This window comes from Schistocerca serialis, chromosome 2 (assembly GCF_023864345.2).
Source record: "Schistocerca serialis cubense isolate TAMUIC-IGC-003099 chromosome 2, iqSchSeri2.2, whole genome shotgun sequence".
Taxonomy (NCBI): domain Eukaryota; kingdom Metazoa; phylum Arthropoda; class Insecta; order Orthoptera; family Acrididae; genus Schistocerca; species Schistocerca serialis.
The window spans coordinates 374,916,530-374,942,011 of NC_064639.1; the positions used below are offsets into that span (position 1 = coordinate 374,916,530).

At 37.5% G+C, this 25,482-nt stretch overlaps 1 protein-coding gene across 1 annotated transcript in view; it reads left to right on the top strand.

The window, feature by feature from the left end:
• The window catches only part of LOC126455555 (rootletin), a 232,425-nt gene that overhangs the window by 176,876 nt on the left and 30,067 nt on the right, over positions 1–25,482 (top strand). The window contains exons 23-29 of the mRNA XM_050091311.1: positions 1,222–1,432; positions 2,497–2,606; positions 6,711–6,887; positions 11,894–12,001; positions 16,582–16,761; positions 20,545–20,757; positions 22,879–23,199. Coding sequence (XP_049947268.1) covers positions 1,222–1,432; positions 2,497–2,606; positions 6,711–6,887; positions 11,894–12,001; positions 16,582–16,761; positions 20,545–20,757; positions 22,879–23,199 — 1,320 coding nt within the window. The remainder of the gene's footprint in view (positions 1–1,221; positions 1,433–2,496; positions 2,607–6,710; positions 6,888–11,893; positions 12,002–16,581; positions 16,762–20,544; positions 20,758–22,878; positions 23,200–25,482) is intronic.

Genomic DNA, 25,482 nt, shown 5'->3' on the forward strand with positions numbered 1-25,482 from the left:
CTGTGTTCCAAAAAGTCAATGAGCAGTGGGCCCCTGCAGTCAAAGAAAAAGGTGGTCATGGCTTTCCCAGAGCTGGCATGACTATTGTTTTGAGTACTCTGCAGAAATTTCACTGAGAAGCTCTTACATATCCTCCATACAGTCCTGATTTCTCCCCATATGATTTCCATAATTTTGGAGTCCAGAAGAAACACATTTATGCCCATCGATTTGCTTCAGACAAAAAGGTGCTTGCCTGGGTACAATCAGGTTTCCATAGCAATGGTGCTCATATGGTATTTTTTAGGGGAAAGCCTAGACCATGGAGGTATTTTGAATATGTTGGAAGAAGAATGGCGACTTGTAAGTAGCCATATAAAGGCTCCAGTTCCGATTCTGTTAACAACCTGTATAATAATGACTTTTAAGACATTTTCTTGAAAGAATTTTTTTTTTTTTTTTTTTTTGCGTTGAGAACTAGGGAGGGCTGGGCTGTGGCCTCCCCTTTGCTCCTGGGTATGGGAACCCGCAAACATTTTTCCATACAGGCACTGACCAACTTGCCTCTCAATGGGATAAATATGGTAACACTTATGGTGCTTACTTTTGAAATAATAAACAGTTTACTTACTGTTTTTTCATCTGGCTCATTGTCATTTGATTCCCCTTATAAAATGTGTAATAAAACTATTGACTTATTCTGTGGCCGAAATATTAGGCAGGACATCTTCCCACCTGACTAGACATTTGTTGTGGTTATTGTGCTCACAGTTTGCCAAGTGCATTGTTTACTTGGTAAATCAATCATAAACAGCTATGAAGTATTCTGTAATACTGTAAACCATAGTAATGGTGTATGAGCAGTCCTATATGATCTCAGAAAATACATGTGTTAGATCAAAGAAATTTAATATACTAAATGTGTTTCACACAAACAATCTCTGAAAATGTGACTGCATATTTAGTTTTAATTCATAACACATAATTAACAGACCAAATATAGTGTGTGTGTGTGTGTGTGTGTGTGTGTGTGTGTGTGTGTGTGTGTGTGTGTGTGTGTGTGTGTGTGTGTGCGTGTGGTGTTTTCAGTTTCATCTTGGACTATCATGGCAATGTTTATATGTAAATTTGTTAATCTGGAGCTGAAACTGTGTCTGTTGAAGTTTCTTGTTAAAAAGATTTCTTTCCTGTAAGCTGTTTGGAGTTTTCAGGTCAGTGTATAGACCTTTTTTTAACCTATAGGCCAGACTTGGTGGTGCAGAGGGCAGAGTCAGAGCCCTAGATCAGCAACTAGTACAACTGGAATCTGCTAAGAAAGAAGTGGAGCAGAAGTTAAGCAGTGTTGGATCAACACTACGAAGAATTGCTGGCATACAGATGGATGGAAGTGTCACACTTCCATACAGGTTGCTCAGCCCCTCAAGACGTTGGAGCCCAGTCCGAGCAGGTAAATGTGTTTTGATGTAAGTTTATCTAGTAATTTGATAGCTTCATTATTTACATTCCAGTCTGGTTTTCTAAGACAATTTATAAATTCACCAGATCATTTCCTTCAATTACATAGTAAGCTTGGAGACAGTGGTGAAGAGACTTTATCCAGATTTATATATTCCATGTTTTCCATAGAAAACTTAAGAACAGAAAAAAACAAGTGTGTCACAGAGAAATGCTCAGAGACCAACTCTAAGACGTTCAAAAGCATTCCTATAAAAATTTAAAAGCATAAATTTTCATATGTTTCTAATAAGAGATGCTCACTGAAACATAAAAAATAGGCTTGTTTACTGTAATGCCTCGAAGTTTTTTGCACAAAAAGATCATCAGTAATGGCCTGTAAACAATAAATCACAGATTGAGGTGCTCATATAGTGGATTGTACAGTGCACTAGCTTACGAGACAGGGAGGTGAGCCAGATCCAGATTGAATTCACACGGTAGATTAATGACCAGGGGCTGGTGCATCAGCCAGCATGAGTGTGGATTTTAGGCATTTCCTCACACTCTTGTAGACAAATGCTGGGCTGGTCCCTGTATTCTACCACAGAGAATACAACACACAAGCAGTTAAAATACAGTCACACACACACACACACACACACACACACACACACACACACACACACACACACAAAGTATAAGAAATTCATAGACAGACGGTGCATACATCTTCTGTGCCTTAAGTTAGATTGACAACTGTGATGTCAAAGGATATCTGGTCACAAAGGTAAACAATAAAATAAAATAAAATATTTGCTGACTCCCAAAGAAGTGAACCCTGTACTAGACATAATAAATGCTAAAGAAAAGAAATAATTAGTTACAGATTAATTGTGAACCACTAAAATATGAAAATAATATTGACTGTTTTCAGCCATGAAATATAAACTATCAGATTTTTATTTCTTTTTTCCTACAATTGATTTTGTAAATTATTTGAGCATAATAATTCTTTATAAATCATGTACTGAATATTAACTTGTTATCAGCTTCATTTAATTTATGTTATAATCATTACAGCTCAGGATGCAGATTCACGAGGTGAGGGTGTTATTGATGTTGACCCAGAGCTTGTTAGAAAAGGAGTGCGGTCCCTCATGCATCAAGTTGCTCAAATAGAACGAGAAAGGGTACGTCAAAATTGTACCTCAATTCTTAATATTATGCTTTTTCATCTAATGGAATGTTGAAAGCTTATAGAATGCTTAACTGAGATTCTTCTCGTATGCTTTAATTGGTCATTGTGATAATTTGTGTAACCTTTTGGGTTTATTTTATTAAGGAACTTCTATGTAGTGGAAAAACATGACAGATTGATGGTGGCAACTGAAATAACAATGAAATTCAGACCCTTCCCTTTGTCAGGAAAAAATGAAATGGTGAATCAAACAAACTAAAACTCTTGAAAGGATTTTGAAGTTATTTGTCAATAAATTAAAAGAAAGCATTGGACAAGAAAATACTGAACTGTTTTAATAATAATAATAATAATAATAATATGTACTCCACCTTCTCCACAGTCTTGAAATCAGACAATGCTGGTAATAGTAGTATAATAAGAAAGTTGAAGAAGTAAAAAAAATCACTCACTGTATGGTTGATATACTGAGTGTAGTCTGAATGTACATAGACAAGCTGGAGATTGCCACTAAGCTGTCTGGCAGTTTCCTTCCTTTTATCAAACAGAATAAGATAAACACACGCACATACATATGAACAGCTATGTTGTCTCAGCACTGCAACTAGACTGAGCCCAGTTAGGTTTTAGATTGGAGAAGATGGTCAGGTAAAAAGGGAATTGTTTTGTTATTTGAAAGCAGAGTGTCATGCAGGGAGCACAGAAGGAAACAGAAGTAATTAATGCTCTTCTGCTATATAAGATATTACTTATCATTGTTTTTACTTTCACTTTTTTTAAATCTGATTCTAAGAACAGAGTTTGTGAGTAATGTCTTAAAGATAGCAGCAGAAAAATAATCATAATAATTGGGAGAAGTATTAAGATAATTTTAGATACTTCTTACTCCTGATTTTGTATCTCAGCCTGCAATGGATGCAGATGTATTGACCATGGAGTCAGTTGACCCCTGTTTTTTACAGCTCCCCAAGGATACTGGTCAATGCACAACAGCAGAATAGGTCCCACACCACAACTGATGTCCAAACAACTAGAGCACTTTTCAAGCAACAGCTATAACCTGCCTTTGTAGTACAGGCTCAACAGCCATATGGAGGTACCATTCTTACAAGGAATGTCAACAACATTATGCCACCGATTCCATTTAGGACTTTGTTTCCTGTCACATCCCCTAGTCTTGCCATATATTGCTGCCAGGAAGTAAGACTGGTTGCAATGCAATTGCAAGGCTCAACAATACTTCACAGACTGAGTCTCTGACTAGAACCACTGGTGTTTCTATGTATGTGTGTGTGTGTGTATATATATATATATATCACAAGTTTCCAAAAATGGAAAAATTTCCTCAGAGACTCAGGTGTCGTGTCTCAATTAATTAGCTTAGATTACAGTGAAACTGGCAACAAGGATTGTCACACATAGCATTAGTAGTCATTCTGATGTAATTATTTCATTATTAGGCCATTAGTTATATTACTTCACATGGGACGTAGCGTATTAAAGTTGTTAGACCTGTAACAGCAGTAGTCAGACCTACAGGAAGAGCACCACCAACTACTACTGGCACTGCTCCAGAAGCAACAAGAGCTGATCATGGAAATGCTGTTACACTGGCTCGTCTGTGTCTCACCAAACACCACCACCACTTCACTCACACAATTTCCAACAGTCAACAGCTGTTCAGAAGCCTGGGTTAGATGGTAATCTTCACTGTGGACAGCTTCTTAAGGCTGCGTACTCAGTGAAACTGTTTGCCAAAAATTACTAGGTTTGTTGATTATTTGACTGTGTACAGCACTGTTTGTCAAACATAGTGTGTCTGAACAATGGAAAGTCCAGGATGGAATAACAATGATATTATGAAAAATTATAGATTGCTACTCACCACATAGAGGGAACACTGAGTCACAGACAGGCACAATGAAAAGACTGTTATACATTTGAGCTTTGCACTAAAGACCTCCTTCTAATGTAGAAAAGACACACACATTCATGACTCACACAGACATGACTACCGTCTCTGGCTGCTGTGGCTGTACTGCAGACTTCAACTGCACCTGATGGGAGCAGCAATCTAGTGTGGCAGGTAGAGGTAAGGAAGCGGCATGGGGTGATGAGGGGAAGGGATAGAAGGGTAGGTGGGGGGAGGTGTAGCACTGTTTGTGTGAGTATGCAGGGACATATTCAGGACAGGGTAGATGCAGGTGGGGGCTTTGGGGACGGCAGACAAGGAGAGAAGTAGAGAAGGGAGGGAAGACTACTGTGTGCATTGGCAGAATAGAAGGCTGTGTATTGCTGGTGTGGGAGCTGGGAAGGGGATAGGTAGGTAGAGGACAGGGGGTAACAAAGGTTGAGGTCAGGGGGGTTTGGGGGTCTGACCTCAATATTTGCTAGTCCCTGTCCTCCACCTACCTATTCTCTCCCATGCTCCCACTCCAGCACTACATGGCCTTCTATTCTACCAACACACCCACTAGTATTTTCCCCCGTCTTCCTCCTTCCCTTCCCCCTCCCCAAATCTCCCAACCGCACCTAGCAGCCCTATCTTTTTCCCACCAAGTCCCTACACGCTCCCACAAACATCACTGCATCTTCCCCCCGACACCTACTCTGCTATCCCCTCCCCACGCCTCCTCCTTACACACGCTAGATCGCAAGTTGCAGTCCGCAGTGTGGCCACAGTGCCCATTGACAGCAGAAACGTGTTTGTGAGTTGTGCTTGTGAGAATGTGTAGGTGTTTCCTGCTTTGGATGAAGGCCTTTCTGCAGGAAGCTTAAGTATAAGCAGTCTTTTCGTTGTGCCTGTCCACGATTCTTCTTCTCTCTGTGGTGAGTAGCAATCTATCATTTTCAAAATATTGTTGTTAGATTATGTTTGACGTGTTTTGAGAGAAATTTTGATCAGCAGCAGATTTGACAAGATGGTGAATGTTTGTGTTGATATTTTTCTGCACATGTTTACTGAAATATAGTGTTATTACAATTTATCTCGCTGTAATGTAGGTATCCACAATTATGGAAACTATCCTCTGGGAGAAAAAATAGCTTTGGCAGTTATCAAAATGTTAGAGGTGTTGCATCTTTACCATTGATATATTATGCAGGAAGAGGTTAAGAAGAAAGTTGGTGCTCTACCCACAACATAGAAGTGCGAGTGCAATAAAATAAAAATTAAATTAAATAAAACAAAACATTGGAGCTCTCCAGTTATTCCATGGACAGTATACATGTTCCAACATTGTGATATTTTAATGAAGTGTCATTAAAGGACCAAAAGTAAGAAAATAATTTTTTCATATACTTGTGTCTTCTTTTCAGTGTGAGTGCAATGTAACTCCATTATTAAAAGTTTGACTGTCTATTGTTGGAAAGGTGAAGTAATCAACAGGTTCTGAGTGTAATTTCATTTAGCAGATTTACATGGGTATATTTCTCTTTCCATTTCAACCATTCCTTAGACAAGCATCTTGTTTTCTTTTTCTTCCTTACATACAGTGCTAAAGTCAAAGCCAGTAAAACTTTTTCTGCATTGGCAGCCATCATACGTTTCAAAAGTGAGATTAAATTGACAAACTTTGTTGGTAAGAGTACAGATTTGTTTGATGAATTTGTGGATAAAAAGAGCAAATTTGACTAACAAGTTTCATTGTGTACAGGCTCCTTTAAGGTGCAGTGGTCCCAGTAAGTTTCAATTGCTACAGAATTTGCTTCATCGGATGGAGTCAGCCACCTTCACCTTGTACAGATTCGTTGACATTACCACTACTACATTCTGAATGTGTACATTGTGTTCAAGTGAATGCTTTTGTCTTTCCTTTCTTTCTCATCGGTGCAGAAAACAAAGACAGCTGCATTCACAGTTTTATCACCAGAATTACCTAAGAAAACTCCTAGTGGAATAAAATGTGCAATAATAAGTAGAGGGAAACCCTGGCATTGTTGACAGATGATAGCCAAGGAAGTGTGAAACAGTATTCTAAATGTTTATCTACAGTTACTGCGTCTGAGACAGAATTCCATTCTGTTAGGCAGCTGGAAAAAATTGTGGCTATTTTAATTACATATATTGCATTACATATTGCTTGTTTGTGTGTAGGATGATTACAAGACCCAAGTGGGAAGCATGAAGCGCCAGTTGCAAGAGGTTCAAGACCTAAATGCTAAAACAGAAACAAAACTGAGTTCTGCCTTGCAAAGTCTGCGTTCACTACAGGATGAGAAGGGAAGCCTAGAAATGAAGCTTGGACAGAAGCAGACAGCTCTACAAGCTCAGGTAAGTGTGTGACAAATAAAATCGGTTATAAAGTTGTGTTTCAATGGAAGTGACGTACAGATCCAGCCATGTGTAAATCTGTTTTACTAAAAGCTATTGGCATAAAGGCAAGAAAAGTGGATTCCAGTCTCTTTAATTATAGATCCTGCATATAAATTTAATGTCCACGACCACTATACAATGTATTGTCTGTATGCATTGCTTGTCAATACAGTTAGCTCTCCTTCACAATCCATTTACATATAGTGTTCTGTGAAGTGTGCTCTTTTGTATTAAAGAATTACATTACCATGACAGCAGCTTGTGAGTAACATGGAGTGTTTTTGTAACTAGGCAGAACATAAACAGTAGGTGATATGATTTGCCCTAAAGATAGTATGAGAGCTAAAATGAAGAATTAATGATTATAGTTATGGAATATCCTGTCTGTACTTGGAGGAACCACGTATTAAAAATCTTAAATAAACAATATTGATGTTTCACATTAATATTTCTTTAGTAGTTCTTTATGAACCAGCTTTTGGATTTAACCCAATACCAAGCAGATAGTCCACACAACGTCAGTGAAAGTTCATAGCTGTATAAAGATTTTTTATATATCAAATGATAATAATGGCACTACTACTGTGTTGCATGGATAAACTGGTAAATGTGATGAACAGACTGAAAAAAGGGGGTGGGGAAGGCAAAGGGGAGAATGGAGTCTATGCAATGTTTGTGTCGAACAGGTATAACAAACATATTATCTAATGGTGAGAAAAATATTAACTGGTTGCTGCTACTGTAGTGAGGCTGAATAATGAAACTATGTTCATTCATTACAGACCAGGTGATTGGTGTTCATTAATAGCTAGAAGTTCAAATAATGTTAGTTTTCCATCTGTAGTTCCTCTATGGAGAACATGGCATTCAGTATCAAAAGAATGGCTTTCTTTAAGAGCATGTTCAGCAAAGGTGGGATCTTTCTTGTCATTCTCCAGCTCCTTTCATGTCAGTTAGTCTAGTAGTAATAGCCCTGTCTGATTGACCTACAATAATTTGCTACACAGATTGCAGGAAACCCTGTGAATTCCACCCTGTTCTAAAGTTGGAATCTTGTCTGTACTGTTGAACAGAAAGTGGGAAACAGTATTATTTGCATAAAAAGCTTGAGTATATTTTTGGTATTTTTTGGATTTTAGTTAGCTGGCAAGTATCTATCAAGTCCTACGTACGTATAGCATGTGGAAGCAGTTGTTACTGGAGTGGTTCAGCACTTTCTGAGGAGGATACAATAGCTCAGTTATCCTCTGTCTCTTATCTTACTGATTATGTTTTCAATTAGGGTAGCACTATAACCATAGCATTTACCTTAGTAACATGGGAAATATTGGAAAACCCAGGTCAGGATGGCTGGACAGGGAATAAACCCCAGTCTCCCAAATGTCAGTCCAGTACTTTAAGAATGGTGTAGGCACCTTGCTCAGTACGTGATTGGGAGGGGAATCACATATACATAATCTGCATAGTGACTGCAACATGCATAAGAAGTAAGTCATTGAACAAGAAATTTTGAAAATAAAAATACTACTGCTATTTCATTAATTATTTTCAATTAATGTCAAAATCTGATTTGGTTTGTGGTATTGATAGTAAGCGTTGCACCATGGAGCAGAAAGTTTGTGTGTTGTGGGGCGATGGGAATTGGCAGGTCCTGCTGTGTCGTAAAGTGTCACACATCTTTCGGAAACAATCTTTGTACAGCTATGAACTCTTGCTGATAGTTTAATACTAAACAGATAGTTTACAACTATCTGATGATGGCTTAAAAAAACAAAAGCTGGTTCATAACAAACTATTAAATAAATATCGTCATGGAACATCAATACTGTGTATTTAAGTTTTTAATTAATGGTTATTTCATCCAAAATTTCCCACAAATGAGTGATAATATAGAAAACAACTTGATGTATACAATGTTTTCATCTGAAACAAAACTAGTCTTCCCTAGTAACTACAAAAGTGTTGTGATGTTCATAGTATAATTTTCTGAGATGTAAATTTTTAGTAATATATGCCTCCCCATAAAAATGCAAGGGTTAAACTGGTTTTGATTTTCTAGCTACAATTTTGTGATCTTTGTCTTAATTTTCTGGCTGTGCCACAGTTCTTAATCTGAGAAAAAGGACTGTGAAAGAAATTATCTAAAATTATAATACTAAAACAAAGATGTAAAAAAGATGGAGAACATAGAAATTAAGTACGAAAAGAGACAAAGGCACCAACAACAGAAAATTTAATCTACAAGTGTGTTGTTGGAAGTATTGTGTGATGTGTGTAGACAGTTGATTAAAGAAAACATGTTTTTATTTCATTATTATTCATGTATGGGCCCAATAGGACCGCACGAGGTACAATCAGTCAATGTCACTTTTGATGGTTGGCCTTCTTTTGTGTCCAAATCTGTTTCATCCTATCAGAGTGAAGTCCCTTTCTTTCATCAGACTACAGTGTTCCAGTCTGTTTCCTAATTTTCCTCTGACCAACTTTTCAGTCACATATCTTTTGTCTGAATGTTTTTCTGTCTGTAATGTCTGACTGAGCTATACTAGCTACTTTAAGACACTCCTTAATCGCAGTGATCCATTTAATTGACTCTGCTTTTGCCTTACTTCTGTTTTCGTAGAAATCTACTATTTGTTTTGTCAATCTAGTGGGTGATATTCTTTTAACGATCCCCTAAAACTTAAGTCTTTGTTTTTGTCACCATGTATGTCTGTGTATTCTTGTATTTCCTTATTACTTTTCAGTCCATAAGTTTCACCATCAGTAATTTTGGGGCCTAATAATCTTTCTTTTTTTCTTTTGACATTCTTCTGTATCTCCTCTTTCCATTTAAAATTAAAGTTTCTGCTCCATAAAGACATTCAGGTTTGATTACAGTGCTGTAATACCCAAGTTTACTGAATTTAGAAAGTGGTTTTTTTTTATTATAATATGCTGCCTTTGCAACAGCATTGGTGGTTTCATGCTAAAGGCACTGGTAGTTAAAAAAAGAATGGTGGTTTTGGGCAGAATCCACTGGTACCCAAGCAATTATGAGAACTGGGGATAAAATATTGTTTGGCCAACCAGAGTTAGTGTAGTGTTTCGAGAATTTCAGTGTAAATTCAAGAACCACTCAGTGAGTGTGGGATGATAGAATCCTATGTATTGCGCGTCTCATGTTGGTCTGTGCAGGTTTGAAATTCAGTCGTGAGAAGAATGTAGACGTGGTGGTCGAATGGCAACAACAAGTACTTTTCAGGCGATCCATGGAAGTTTTAGTGAAACTGTACGGAAGAACCATGGAGCTTCTATGTTATTCTGTGCTAATTGTGTCAGTGACCATGGTTATAATAAAGAGAACAGTTGAGAAGGTACTCTTGAGAAAAACTCTTAGTCTGGTTGAAGGGAAGACGTGTATTAAGATCGATGTTGAGAATGGACATGGTGTTAAGCCAACTTTCTCTTATATGTATATTAGTTTGTTTCTGACATTTGGAGACATGAGAGACTTATGAAGCAGTATATATTTATATGAAGAGTGAGATTTGTAATATGTCTGAAGTTCAAATATACGTCATTAGTTGTAGCAAATGAAATTGGTATGTCTACTTATTTTTATTAGTATTAAGAAATTCCTGTACCTAGCAGCATACTTGAGTACTTCGGGAAAGAAGGTGAAAGAGAGTTTTCAGCAGCAGGCTGGCCAGCAAAGGAGTTTGGCCGAACATCTCAAGTAAGTCATCTCATAAAAGAAGTAGAAGTTATATTACTTCACACTTAAATTGTCATCCAAAGCCATAAGAATAGACTTTCCAGATTTGCAGAAATCACTTTAAAGCAAATACCAGGATGGTTCTTAGATAAGGGCGTAGCTGTTTTCCTTTCCTATCCTTCTCCAGTCTCAGTATATGTTACGATATCTCTCTAATAATTTCACTGTTGATGGTGCACTGAAATGTAATCTTATTTCCTTAATTACTCCATCAATTCCTGGATGTAAAACAATTTATTGTTGAAAAATTGAGTCCAATGAACACCCCATATGAGCCATAGCTATTTTGCATACTTTCCAGAAACACACTTCATGGATGGAATCTGTTCATTGGTAAAACATTTAACGCTGTGCTTTGTTCTTAAAAGAGACTATGACAAAAAGAGGACATTTTTGTATTGAAGAAACACAATAATTCAATGCCAGAGCAAGGCCTTTTCATCTTGCCTTCATACCTCGCGAATACCTCTGTCACTTGGGTCCTAAGTAACTGCCCCTCCCCTCTTTTTTGCTACATAACCAAATATGTTCATCTTTTTCTGTCTTGGTGAGAGAACCTGTGGTTTAAAAAGCTAGAAATTTTATTTTCTGTATATATATTTCTGTTGGCTGTACTGTGAGCTGTGCTTCCTGAAGGTAAGTTTGGCCAATCCACCCAGCTGTTGGTTAATTGAAAAACATTAATTGTTGCTTGGGGAGACAATGGTTAAGAATGCTTTAGATCTTTCAAGTGAAAAAAAAACATGAATGACAATGCCTTCTTTAAATTTTAACATGTGATTGGTGAAAGCAACTCAAGTGAATCATATCTTTCAGAAGTCAGTGCCTTCATTTTAAGATGTAGCATCACAAAAGTATTGAATGTTTCTAGTGCTCTTTCACAGTTCATATCTGTTATAAGAATCATTGTCAGCATGGCTTCCCATGTTCCATTTTTTATCACACCATAATATTTATTCATTGTGTTTCATAGCAAAATATATGTTTTCATGATAACACATTTTTGTTTAAATGAAAAAAATAGTAATTTTTAGCTACTATGAAGATTTCTAGGCGAATTATAATCAGAGACAACATTTTTTTTCTTTCAAGATAAAACACTATTTGAGTGTGCACTCGAAAAAACTTTGTTTGGATAACTCATTATTTGAGTCATTAAATGTAGATAAATGTGATAAAAATGATTGATGAGAGAACTTTGTTACAGGCTGATGCAATGCAGCAGAAATCAGAAGAGTTACAACAACTCAGAGAGAAAGTTACAACACTGGAATTGAACATGCAAAGTAGCTCAGAAGAGAAAGGTCAATATGAGGTAAAAATTTAACTTAAGTATATGACATCTTAATGCAAATTACTTCAATTTGAGAGAAAATAGCAAAATGCTTTTTTGGTACTTTTTACAACCACCTGATCTTAGATGAAAGGAACTGATACAATATATTATGTGTGTATTATGTGTAGTAGTAAATAATTTTTTTTGTGTTTCTGACTGTTATCAACTATGTCATCTTTCCAGATGTACTATGTCTCTTACTTTTGGATTAAAGCAGTTAATTTCAATACATAGTCTTTAGTTCATAGCATATGGATAGAATTTATTGATGTTGAGCATTTTATTCAAATCACATGACACAAGAGTCATTCTTAAAACTAATACAGTGTAATCTCATTGTGTGGAATATTCCTCAACTGGCTGATCGAAGCTAACAGTAATTTTAGACACATACTGATAGTGCGAAACAAGGTTGGCAAATTCTTGACAAGTTTAGATTAATATTCAAATTATCCACAGAGATGAGAGGTATAGTGCCTATCTCATTCACCACACATAACACAAAACAAAAGACTGGTATTAAGTGTGTGACACTATAAGATGTTTGATATTCTCAGAAATATTAGTACAAGCTACAGGGAAAATGTGTAATATACAATAGGTACAAGAACAAAGAGTTAACAATGACAATAGAAACCAAGAGAGAAGTGGTCAGATTAAAAAAGGGCATAAAGCAGAAATTCAGTATTTTTCTCCTACTCATTAACCTGTACACTGAAGCAGCACAGATGAAAATAGAAAAAAGTTTCAGAAGTAAGATTAAAACTCAGGATGAAAGGATATTGCTATCACTAGAGAAAGTGAAAAATTACAGATTACTGTACCTGTAGAATGTATTTACCATTATAATGAACACAATGTAGAATGAGAGTAGAAAAAGTAATGAGGGGTAGCAGAAATGAGATCAGTAATAAATTGGGGACTATGCAGTGTATGAAGGCAAAATTCTGCTTTGTGATGAATGAAGAACAGAAGATATAAGAAACAGGCTAGCACAGTCAGAGGGCATCCGTAGGTAAAATAAGTGCACTAATATGAAACATCTAAGGAAGTAGTTTCTGAGGCTATATATCTTAAACACAGCATCAGATGGAAGTGAATGCATGAGTGACAGAAAACAAAAAAAAGAAGAAAATTGAAGTGTTTGAAATGTGGCGTTACTGAAGGGTGCTGAAAATTAAATAGACTATTGAGATAAAACATGGTATGATCCTCTGCAGAATCAATGAAGCAAGAAATACATGGAAAACACAAATTAGAAGAAAAACAGGTAAACAGAACATAAGATATTATGGAATGACTTCCATGGTACTAGGAGTCATACAGGAGAACCTTATGAAGAAAATACAAGGGACAAGATGAAATGGTAACTAGAGATGACAAACATAGAGCATACAAAAAATTATCCTCTGAAGAAAGTGCCAGATTTTGCCTCTGTAGTTCCACACTTTCCTTCGGGCTTCCTGGCAGTTTCAAAAAGCCCATTCTTCGATGAATTTTTATCAGAATTGTGACAGAAAGACGTAACTAAAAGTATTTTGTTACAAGACAAGAAGTGAATGAGGTCCACTCTGACCCATTCTTGAATGGAAGTTCTGGTGTAAATTGTATCATGTGGATATTTGGATGAGAATTGCATATAATGAACTTAATTCATCCCTGTTCATCAAGTGTGACTGTTTCCAGTGGTCAAAGATATTCTGTGGACTGTGAAAGACTAGAAACATGTTATCTGCTCTGGAGAATCATATTCCATCCAAATATCCACATGGTGTATTCATTGTAGACCTAAAGACATGTGTCTACAAGGAAATAAACTTCAGCAAATCACTTGCAGAAGCTACTTTTGCAAGTTCTTTGACATTAAAACACTGCCAGCAAGTCAGCTTTTGCATGTTTTGCTTCCACAAGTCAGTGGAAACAGTTTCTTGCATCCTGCTCGAAATACTTCTCGAATTTGTCTGTTGTGGGAAATTTTCCCAGACTTTGCAGAAGTTTTGTGTGTTCAACACTGATACGAAAATGCCAGCCTTGAAAAGAAGAGTGGCACAAAGACATGTGTGCCAAAACAAATGTGGCCTTAGAACCACTAAATATATGTAACAGATCACCACCAGCCAAAGAAGTGCAAATTGAATTTACCAATTACTTTGTTTCACTAGAAGAGGAAGTAGAATGCCGGTGCAGGTGTCTTTAAATTTTCGCTGATTTTTTGGAGTCAGTGTAAACATAAATGTGTAATAAATAGTGTTTGCAAAAATCAAAGAGTAATTAATAGGTGACCTCATGATGATATAGCTTGACATATTTTTGTGCCCCATTTTTAAAAATTTGGTTGTACAGTAGACAAAAGCTGTTTAAAACTTTCACACAACATTCTTTGAAAGTTTGTACGAGGGACGTTTGAAAAGTCCATGCAAAGTCTGAGAGATAGCACCCCCGGCGCGTATCGAGGTCATGTTTAGTTAGTAGCATCTTTGGAAAGAGCGCACACCAAGTTTCAGCCATATTGGTCTATTTCTTTGTGTTTGGCATTTGTGTGAATCACGAAAGTAGAGTGTGTGTCAAAAAATGGACGAAAAAGAATTTTGTGTGGTGATTAAATAGTACTTTATGAAAGACAAAACGCCTCAGGAGACTAAATAGAAGCTTGATAAACATTACAGTAACTCTGCACCTTTGATTAGAACAGTTTATTAGTGGTTTCAAAATTTTTGGAGAGGCCATATGGGCAGAAATGATGCTGAACATTCTGGATGCCCTGTGGAGGTTACAACTCCAGAAATCATTGATAAAATCCATGATATGGTAAATGAAATGTCGTGTGGCTAGGGCCTCCCGTCGGGTAGACCGTTCGCCTGGTGCAGGTCTTTCGATTTGACGCCACTTCGGCGACCTGCGCGTCGATGAGGATGAAATGATGATGATTAGGACAACACAACACCCAGTCCCTGAGCGGAGAAAATTTCCGACCCAGCCGGGAATCGAACCCGGGCCCTTAGGATTGACAGTCTGTCACGCTGACCACTCAGCTACCGGGGCGGACATGATATGGTGATGGATGACAGAAGAGTTAAGGTGCATGAGATTGCTGTGGGCAGCTCGAATGAATGAGTACATAATATTTTGCATAAACATTTGGACATGAGAAAGCTATCTGCAAGATGGGTTCCGCGATTGCTCATGCTTAATGGAATCGTGTGAGGTGTTGCAAGGAATGTTTGCAGCTATTCAGGAAGAATCCACGGGACTTTAAGTGTCATTTCGTCACTGTGGATGAAACACGGATACATTGCTATACTCGTGAGACCAAACAACAATCTAAACAATGGGTTACCAAGGGAGAATCTGCACCAAAAAAGGCAAAGACCATTCCTTTGGCCAGAAAGGTTATGGCGACTGTCTTTTGGGATTCACGAGGGATAATCCTCATCAACTCTCTGGAAAAGGGTAAAACTATTACAGGTGCATATTATTCATCACTATTGGATCGTTTAAAAACTGAGCTGCAAGAAAAACGCCAGTGATTGGACCACTAAAAAGTCATTTTCCATCATGACAATACACCAGCACACACCTCAGCAGTTGTGCTCGTAAAATTAATGGAAATAGGATTCCAACTCATTTCAAATCCTCCCTATTCTCCAGACTTGGCTCCCTCGGACTACTATTTGTCCCCCAATTTGAAGAAATGACTACAGGACAAAGATTTTATCCAAACGAGGAGGTGATTGGAGCAACTAATAGCTATTTTGCAGACTTGGACAATTCCTATTATTTGGAAGGGATCAACAAATTAGAACAGCATTGGACAAAGTGTATAAGTCTAAAAGGAGACTGTGTCGAAAAATAAAAAAGGTTTACCCCAAACATATAAGTAGTTTTTATTTTTGCACGAACTTTTCAAACACCCCTCGTATTATGGGCAAAGCCTCTGATTTTAGTTCAATTGATAGTGTGCATGGATAACTTAAATATGTACATCTCTGTATATATTTCTTTACCCAAATATTTATTTTTTCCTAACTTTTAGTTTTCTGTCATGATTCTTCTTCAGTAATAATAATTCAACAATGGTGGTGACTGCTCTGGGTTTTAAATACGGCACCATAAACTTACACTTGCCTGTCTCATGATGAGACTCTATTGGAAACACTTCTGCAAGGACTTGCAGCAAGTTCCTGAAATTAACCTTCCCAGATGACTTGTAGAAATAAACTTGCGCTAGTTTTTGTTCTAATGTAAGCACCTCACCAAGTCCTTGCAGAAGTTACTTTTGGAAGTTAATTGCTAGTGGACACATGCCTTAAAGAAGCATTCTAGAAAGAGTATATGCAAGTGAGGGTATAAATTTGGGGACACTTTTTTCTAACAAATTTAGTTTCTGAAAAATGAATGTAAAAGACAGAGCATTAGGTCACTCATAGTTAATGTAGCTATTCAGTACTTACATAAAGTTGTCAGCAGTGTGTATTTCATTTTATTGTATCACTTTTTTATACATTCTGTTAAAGAATACTATTAAGCCTGTAAAAAGGAATTTTTTTTTGTCTTTTCAGGATAAACTGGAAAAGTTAAAGCAAGCATTATCAAAATGTGAGGGAGAAAAACGGAACTTGCAAGAGGAATTGAGCCGTAGTGAATCACGTGCAACCAAACTAGAGCTGCAGCGCATGGGGCTTGAAGGAGATCTTCAGCGGCTTCACATGATGCTTCAGGAGAAAGATGCACTTTTGCAGGTCACTACTAATAATGGAACTATTTACTGTAATCATAAAGGAACCCAGCTGGCCTGCTGTGATAACAGTTGCTGAGAAAAAAATCGAGTGATATGTGTAGGAGATATCAGTTTAGCTTTCAGACTAATGCCAAAATTTACAGTATCAAACTTAAGCAGTGTATAGCCATGTGCACTAAACTGGCAGTTTCTTGTGGCAGTCATACTTCCTCTTAATTTAGTGCTGTCAAGAGTAACAGATATAATATACATTTCAGTAGTCGCATCCTGAAATACACTGTTGTCAGATAATTTGTATTACATGCTTGGAAGTTAAGATTGTAGTAACTACATCCAGTCACAGTGCTTGCCTGCTTCTCTAAGATATTGGGAGAAATCATGTATGTTAGCTGTATGGAACATACTGTTCCAAAATAAGATACTTAGTCTCAGTTTGTATTTCAAAGACTCTCCACAGAAAAAGTCATCTTTCAATTCATGATTTAGATTACACAAAATTTAATAACAAAATAATTGCCAACTGATGTTTTGCATAATTTGTCAAAATCATTTTTGCAATTCATAGTGTTATAGAGAAGCTCAGGTAGTATGGTATCTAAGATCTTGCTGGTAACTGGTATTCATCCTATGTATCTAAAAGAATGCAGAGAGTGACATTTAGTAACCAAAGAATGATACCAATGAAAGAGCATATTCTAACAACATTGAGGAGCCATAGAGTACATACAGGCTCATTTAAAGTACATTTGAAAGTAGACTAAGCTATCAAACAAAGTCTAGATCATATTCTGTTACATATAAAAGATCTACCATTGTAATCCAAGAAGTTGAAACAATTCTATTTGTTGATGTTGCCAGTGTTATAATCAGCTGGAGAAACTGCAGTACATAAAAAGGTAAATTAAATTTCTGTGAATATTATTGACTGTTTCTCTGCAAATGGGCTGCAACTGGACTTACATAAAACACAGCACATGCAATTCAGTATTGCACAAAGGTTGATCATACCATTAAGATAATGAAATAGGGAAAAGCAATAAGTCAAACAGAATATTCAGAATACTTGAGTATTTAAATTGATAAGAACCTGAAGTGGAACCCACATAATGCATATCTCCTTAAACATTTAACCTCTGCTTACCAAACATCTTGCAGAAACCCCTTCATGGACTTATGCTTGCATGCCAAAATATATACTCCCTCAAGATATTTTTGGTTAATAACAAGAGTGAATTTAGTATGAACTCAGTAATTCACAACAATTCTAGAAATCCCTATCTAAGATTCAGAATGGCCCTTTATATCATGCTCCAAAAGTATAGCAGGTTTGTCAGTAGACATCAGACAGGAAACTGGAGATCCCCAAGTATTTAAAAACACAGGAAAGAAAATTTCATTAACTGTTCCTTCTACAATTTATCAGAATATGTGACTCAAGAATATAAATTACATGTAACTCTAATATTTGTGTTGGATAGAGCCTGAATGTGCGGTATAAACACAGTCCAGTCACATTAATGTTATCACCACCTATGTTCGATGTCAACGTACAATAACCACTCTCACATGGCAGGTGGCAGCACTAGGAGTAGTATATAAAAATGCGTGATCTGTCCACATTCGTTCCTTTTAAAGTGTGTGAGGGCGCTGATGACCTCGATGTTGAGCGCCCATAAGCCCCAACACACCACCACCACCACCGTGTCAGGGGACACAGAAAACAGTGCAGTTGTTGTAATGCAGAAACAGAGAGCATTATCTGACTTCGAAAAGGATACATTCATTGGCTTCTGGGACAAGAGTGGAAGCATTTCCGAAGCAGCTAAGTGTGTGAACTGTTTGCATGCCATTGTGTTTAAAGTATGCCATGCATGTGGTCGTGTGTGTGAGTTGTGTTTGCGTGAATTTGTGTGTGTTTACTACTTTAGAAGGAGGTCTTTTGGCCAAAAGCTCAGATGTATAGAAGTCGTTTTGTTGTATTTGTCTGCGACTCAATATCTCCTATATATGGTACATAGCAATCTATCCTTTTCATAATATTGACACCGTCATCGTCTTTTGTAAGTTAAAGCTGATTTGTTCACTTTTGGGTGCTGTGAACCAGTTGTAAACTTATTTCTCTATTCTGTTAATTGTGTCTAGTAAGGATTTGTTTGTACCTTTAGTGAATATGCTTGTTTCATTTGTGAACATAACAGTTTTTGAAGAGTCCTCTTGATATCTTTGGTAAGTCATTCACGTATGTCAAGAAAGCAACTGGGCCAAGTACTAAACTTCGTGGGGCTCCATATTTAACATTTCCACACTCTGATTCTAGCTTTAGTCTTGTTTTATCATTTATTAATGTGGTCCTTAATTTTCTTTTGTTGAGATATGACTCAGTCTATGCAAGGGGATGTAATAAATAAGATAAAATTTTAATTTCCCTTGTAGAATTTTATGATCTACCCAATCAAGGGTCTTGACAGGCTCGTAGAGAATACCACCAATGTGATTTTTCTTGTTTATCTCTACCAGAACTGAGTTTGTGAGGACATTTCTTGCTTTCTCGGTAGGGAACTCTTTACAGAAGACAAACTAAATGTTTGTTAAATGGTTGTCAGAAAGCTGCTTTCTTAATATAAGAAGAAACCCATAGATCTTATAATTAAATTATCCCTGGGACATTTAAGTCTCATCTTTACCTACAAGATTTAAATGTGTTGGGGAAAAAGGCATCAAGGGATCGCCAGTTTAGTATAGAAGGGAAGCAATGAGGGTAAAAATTGTAGAGGGAGATCTTTCACACTCCGGTTTTTTTTACATAGTCCGATTCTAGCCACTGTCACGAATGATGATGATGATGATGATGATGATGATGATGATGATGATGAAATGATGAGGACAACACAAACACCCAGTCCCGAGGCAGAGAAAATCCCCAACCCAGCCGGGAATTGAACCCGGGATCCCATGATCCAGTGGCAGGAATTCTATCCACTAGACCAGGAGTTGTGGACCAGTCTTTGGACTGAAGATCACAGCAACAAGAAGTGCACGACTAAGCTGATGGCATAACTATAGCCTAGAAAATGAGGACCATAAATGTCAAATATGGAAAAGAATCATATAGCCACAAATTTTTGTACATTTGTAGGAGGGAGTGCCATGAACAATATACTAAAAATCATGACTGGGAGAGGGGTGCGTATGAAGGACACTTTTGCGTGTTTTCATTGAATAACTCAAAAACTGCAGGCTCTAGCGAAAATGTACCCCAGTACAAAATTACACTACATTCAATTTACTGCAGAAAGTGACCTATTCATTTTCTTCCCTAGGGCCAATAGTTTGCACACAGAGAGCAAGAGAATACTGAAACTCTTGCGCACTGTGCATGCACTTTAGCTTAGGTGGGTTTTGTAGGCCAATTTTTGGTAGTTTCTAAATTGTTCATCTCATCTTCCTCTGCACCACTGTGGTATGTTGTACACAGTTATTGTTTTCTCTCTCTCTCTCTCTCTCTCTCTCTCTCTCTCTCTCTCTCTGACATTCCTCGACCGAGGTATTGTTGAACAGCAGATAAGCACATCTTGAACAATTGGCCTGACCTTCAGACTTGTATTTGTCATTAGCCAGAATGGCGACAGAAATTCTCACCCTCCCCCTCACCTTACCCTGTGTGTGTGTGTGTGTGTGTGTGTGTGTGTGTGTGTGTCTGTGTTTTTTGTTACATTGTAGTCCCCTGTTTGCCTGTTAGCAATCTGTTTGCCTGATACCAAACTTGTTTATTTATAAATTTCAGAAGATGCAAGAGAAATGCGACACACAGGCTCGTAGCTTGACAGGCTTGGAAGAACGATGTGCATCCCTGAAGACAACAATTGAACAATTAAACCTTGCTCTGGAGCGTGCAAGTACAGCTGAACAGGAGCTTCGAACAGAAATACAAGCACTTGAGCGAGCTCTTGCCGATTCTAGTTCCACTGCCCAGAGTAGTATGGAGAGGCTTAAACAGGTATTTATTGCTTGTTTCAATATGATTAGTGCAGATTTTGTGATATTTCTGGATTTATCTCTTCAAAAAACACCATCAGTTTTCGACATCAACATTACGGCTACTTGCCACAACTGCTTGTTCAGTATGGGTTTCAGTCACTCAAAACCAGATCTTTAGTTATCAGTTTCTTATACAATGTTCATGAAGGGAAATGTTTACTACATCATTCAGTATTTTTCTACAGAAGTTCATTCGCCATCATCATATCAGAAATAATGCAGTATTTGTGTTAAATGGTGTCAAATGTTGAACTCTTGTTTCACTTCACTTCCTTCCCATTTATCCAGTGTGTTTCTTGGCAAGCATGTACCTTCACCCTAGCAGTAACAAAATATACATAATAAGAAAAAAATGGTCAGTATCAAAACTGTGACTCAGGTGTAGAAATGATTTCAATTTTTAATTATTTTACTGATGTAACAATCACTCTGTAGTTGATAATTTGGAAATAAGGATATGATAGTGGATAGTCTGGGTAGAACACAGATAACATCGGAATTTAGAGAACAGCTCAGTGAATGGTAGAGGCACTCAGTTGTCAACATAGGTATAAATAAGTTAAAAATATTCTAGCTTTCAGGCAACTTCTTCTTTACTTGCAAATATCTTTTCTGAGACTTTTGTATCTGCTTCATTATTTGCTTTTTATAGATACTTTGAACAGATGGAAATTTGTAGTCAGGCTAGGAGCTTGAAGCTGGTGTAATGAAATCACAGAATTTTATCTCATGATTCTCAGAAACAGGAGGAGCAACTTTAGATTTTATTGTTTGAAGGTAGTGCACAATTTGCAGAGCTCATAGTAGTTTATGTAATAATAAAAGTTATCGTGATTTGTCAGATTATCTCATTATGATTGATAAATGTTGTGCATCTCGTATACAGCAGAGTTGTTTCCCTAACTGGAAAAAATGGAAACAACAACTTGGCTATACACCTGGAAGCACTATGTTAATAAAAATTATTATTATGACCTAAACTATTAGAAACAGCATCCATCACTTTTATTGACAATCACATATATCTCAGTCACTGTCGCAGGCCTTAAGTCAAGTTATTTACGCAGTATTATCTCTGATAACATTTTGTTTCCAAGTTTTATGCAAAGATAACATATGTGTCCATACTTCACAGGCAACTGCATGATGTGTGAAGGAGGTACTTTGTACCTTATCCCTATCCAATTGTTGCAGTCTTTTCAATTTCAGTCATTGATACTATACAGGAGAAGCAGTTTTTGTACTTTCTCAGTTTACCTTAAATGCCACCACCTCATTGCTCAGAAAAGATTAGACAGTCTTTCAAATTACTTTCATATTTCAATTTGGCTACAGTTGTGAAAGTTGCAGCTCACACACTTCTCATTTTGTTCATTACATTTGTTGTATCATTTCATTTTATCACTGTTTATTTCGGTGTGCATTTTCTCTCAAAGCTTGTTTTGATTGGCAGAGGAAGTGTTTGGCATTTGGCTCCCAGCAGTTGCAGCTAGATGTGGCATAACTACTTAAATCAGTTGTGTGAATAAAATTACAACTTTATTGGTACCAGGAGTATTTCATTTTAGAATCTTTCCCGTCTATATTTTCTGTCCAATTTCTCTATCGTCATTGTAATGAACCCTATCTCTCTCTCTCTCTCTCTCTCTCTCTTTCTCTCTTTCTCTCTTTCACTTTCCCTTTCTCCCCCTCCCCCCCCCCTCCCCTCCCCTCCCCACCCCTTCCTCCTTCCCAACTGTGCTTCTGTGTTACATGTAAGTGTTTTATATACACTAATTATCTCCACAGTGTAAAATAACATGACATTTTCATTTATGAAGGCATTCATCCATAGGGCCTGTCATGTCTCAAGTTGAATAAATGTGATTCACTGACAGTCACCTTATAAAGATGGACAGCTTTAAGGAACATAAAGGAGACAAATTACTTGTTGTTTTCTTTTTTCTTGCATTACATAAAATTCTGTTTGGATATGACAATATATTTCTGGTAAAACGTAGCTTCGTATATATAAAATTATTCTCAGTAAGTTATTAAAATAATATTTTAATGTTATCCTAATGGTAAAATTACTACACAGTTGCAGAAGTCTTTAACCAACAGTGAAAATGAACGGCGTGTTCTGTCTGAGAGACTAGACGCAGCGCAACAGAGCAATGCAGAGCTTCGACGTTCACAGCAGCAGTTGCAGGAGCAGACGCAACGTCTTCAAGTAGAGTTAGCAGATGCGGAAGTCACGCGCTCAGGGCTAGAGGCTCAATTACGTTTGGCTGCCTGGCCATCTGATGGCGCAACCTCTGGACAGTTGCCTGGCCGTGATGATGAGCTTAACCGCCAACTTGCTGCATCCCAAAGGGACCGCTCTGAATTACGTGGTCGTGTTGAAGCACTCTCAGACAAGGTGAGGAAAAGTGTGATTGCTGTGTTTATGATAAATAAGAACTATAAAACTGTTTAGTGAAAATGGGGTATACAAAATTTTGGTGATTACATCTATTATGTCAGTCAGCTTAATTTCAGTAAGTGAGTGAGCAATGTCTGCACTTGGATATAAACATATCTTACAATTTTCTGGGTTTTTGATGTATTGCTCTGGTATTAAAAGATTATGCAGATTGCACCATTACGCACTAGAACTGCTGCTGTTCTTATTCTGATTGTACTGCATGCTAAAATTAAAAACCTCACGCAATTTTCCTTTCAAACCTGATGTTGTGTAATTGTCCAGTTGTGGTGAGTGGAGACTATTTGTTGGTATTCTAGAGGGAGAAAGTTAATTTTTGAGAACTGTTGTGGTTTCACAAATTCCCCTGTTACATTTTTCTTAAGTTCGCACATCACTGCATTTCTTAGCTACCTTGCAGTGTTAAAATTATGAGAGCAATAAGTGTGTGTTTAAAGGAGAGTACTCAGCACACATGATTGATACACAAGTATTTTTGTCAACAATGTAAGATTGATGTCCCATGCTCGTGTACAGAACTTTCCGAAAGTGCTGGCAGCCCTTCCTATTTCATGCATTTATCTCATCATCCAGGGAGAGACCTTCTGTCGTTATTGAACCAAGATAGCAGAATTTATTGACTTCCTTCAACAAGGAGCCATGCAGTTTGATGACAGATGGATCTGTGTATCCTTGTGCCATGAGAACTGTCTTCTTTACATTTATAGGCATGCAGTAGAGAATTTATCCACAAACTCTTGCAGATCATTTTGAGTATGTGCTACAAATGCACCATCGTCAGCAGATAAAAGGCTATTTACAAGCAAGTATTCTCCGAAGTGCTGGGATCTGGATAGAGAAATGTTGCAGAGCTTCCCATCAGCTCTGGTACATAGATGAATGCCCAGGTTAGTTTCACCAAAAGCAACTTTGAGGAGTGGTAAGTAAAAAATATTGAACAAAGTGAAAGCCAACACGCAACCTTTATGAACCCCTTTTGTCACAGCAAATGGGTCAGATGTGATTCCTTCAATGACCACAGCACCTTCCATATCTTCATGAAAAGCCATGATCATCTTTAAGAGCTTTGGAGGACACCCTATCTTCAAAAGTACTGCATTCAGTCCTCTGCTGACTGTGTCGAAAGCCTTGTTTAGGTCGATAAAGGCGATGAACAGAAGGGTTTTCTGCTTGTACTTGAAAAGTGCTCTGCGGCACTTTTCTTGAATTTGCCAGAGTGTGAAGATTGTATCAACTGTACATCATTAGAGACGAAACCCACGTTGTTCCTCAGGGTATATGTGCTCTGCAAGCTTGTGAAATCTGTCCACCACAACACGGGCAAATGTTTTTCCAGGTATACTCAGAATTGAGATTTCATGGTGACAGTTGCAATCGCCATGATCACCTTTACCTTTGTATAAATCAACAATATTGGCATCACACATGTCTTTTGGCGTTGTACCCTCATCCCAACATTTCAGTAAGAGGTTGAGAAGCAGCAGAAAAACTGGCTTAAGTTTTACAATTTCTTTGCCAGGCCACTTCCCACATTTAAGATGTGCAATTGCTCTTTGAAGCTCCTCCATAGTAGGCGTGACATCCAAGGCATGGTAAAGTGTGATCTGAGGAATTTCATCCACTGTGTTTGGACTAATGTTGATGGTATGTGAGTAGATTATGGAGTAATAGACGATTTCTATCTGTGATGATTTCGATCTGTGATGACTTTTCCATCTATTTCCTTGAGTGGTACACTCTTCTCTGGAATGGGTGCAATGGCCCGTTTAATGCTCAAGTACACACCACGAATGTCGCCAGTATTGAAACACTCCTGTATGCCAGTGCAAAATTGCCCCCAATAAGAATTGATGCAGTTGCAGACAGTGTGTTGAACAGCTGCCTTTGCTTTGCTTAACTCCCTGCGTGTAGAATTGACTGGGTTTTTATGCCATATGACAGTGGCCTGACGCTTAGCCTCAACGAAAGGTTTCTGGACTTCTACATCTCAATGAACCAATCCTGAGATTTTGCCTCCAGATTACCGAACACATTTCCAGCTGTAACGGTAAGAAGCAATTTTATCTTCTGCCAGTCTTCACAAATAGGAGCGGCTGGGTCCCAGGGATCCACCTCTTTTCATATCACGTCACTAAATACTTCTATTGCAGCAGTGTTGTTGTTTGGCAAAGACTAATTTTTGTTTTGCAAGGTCTTCTGGCAGAGTGAAACTTTTTGGTC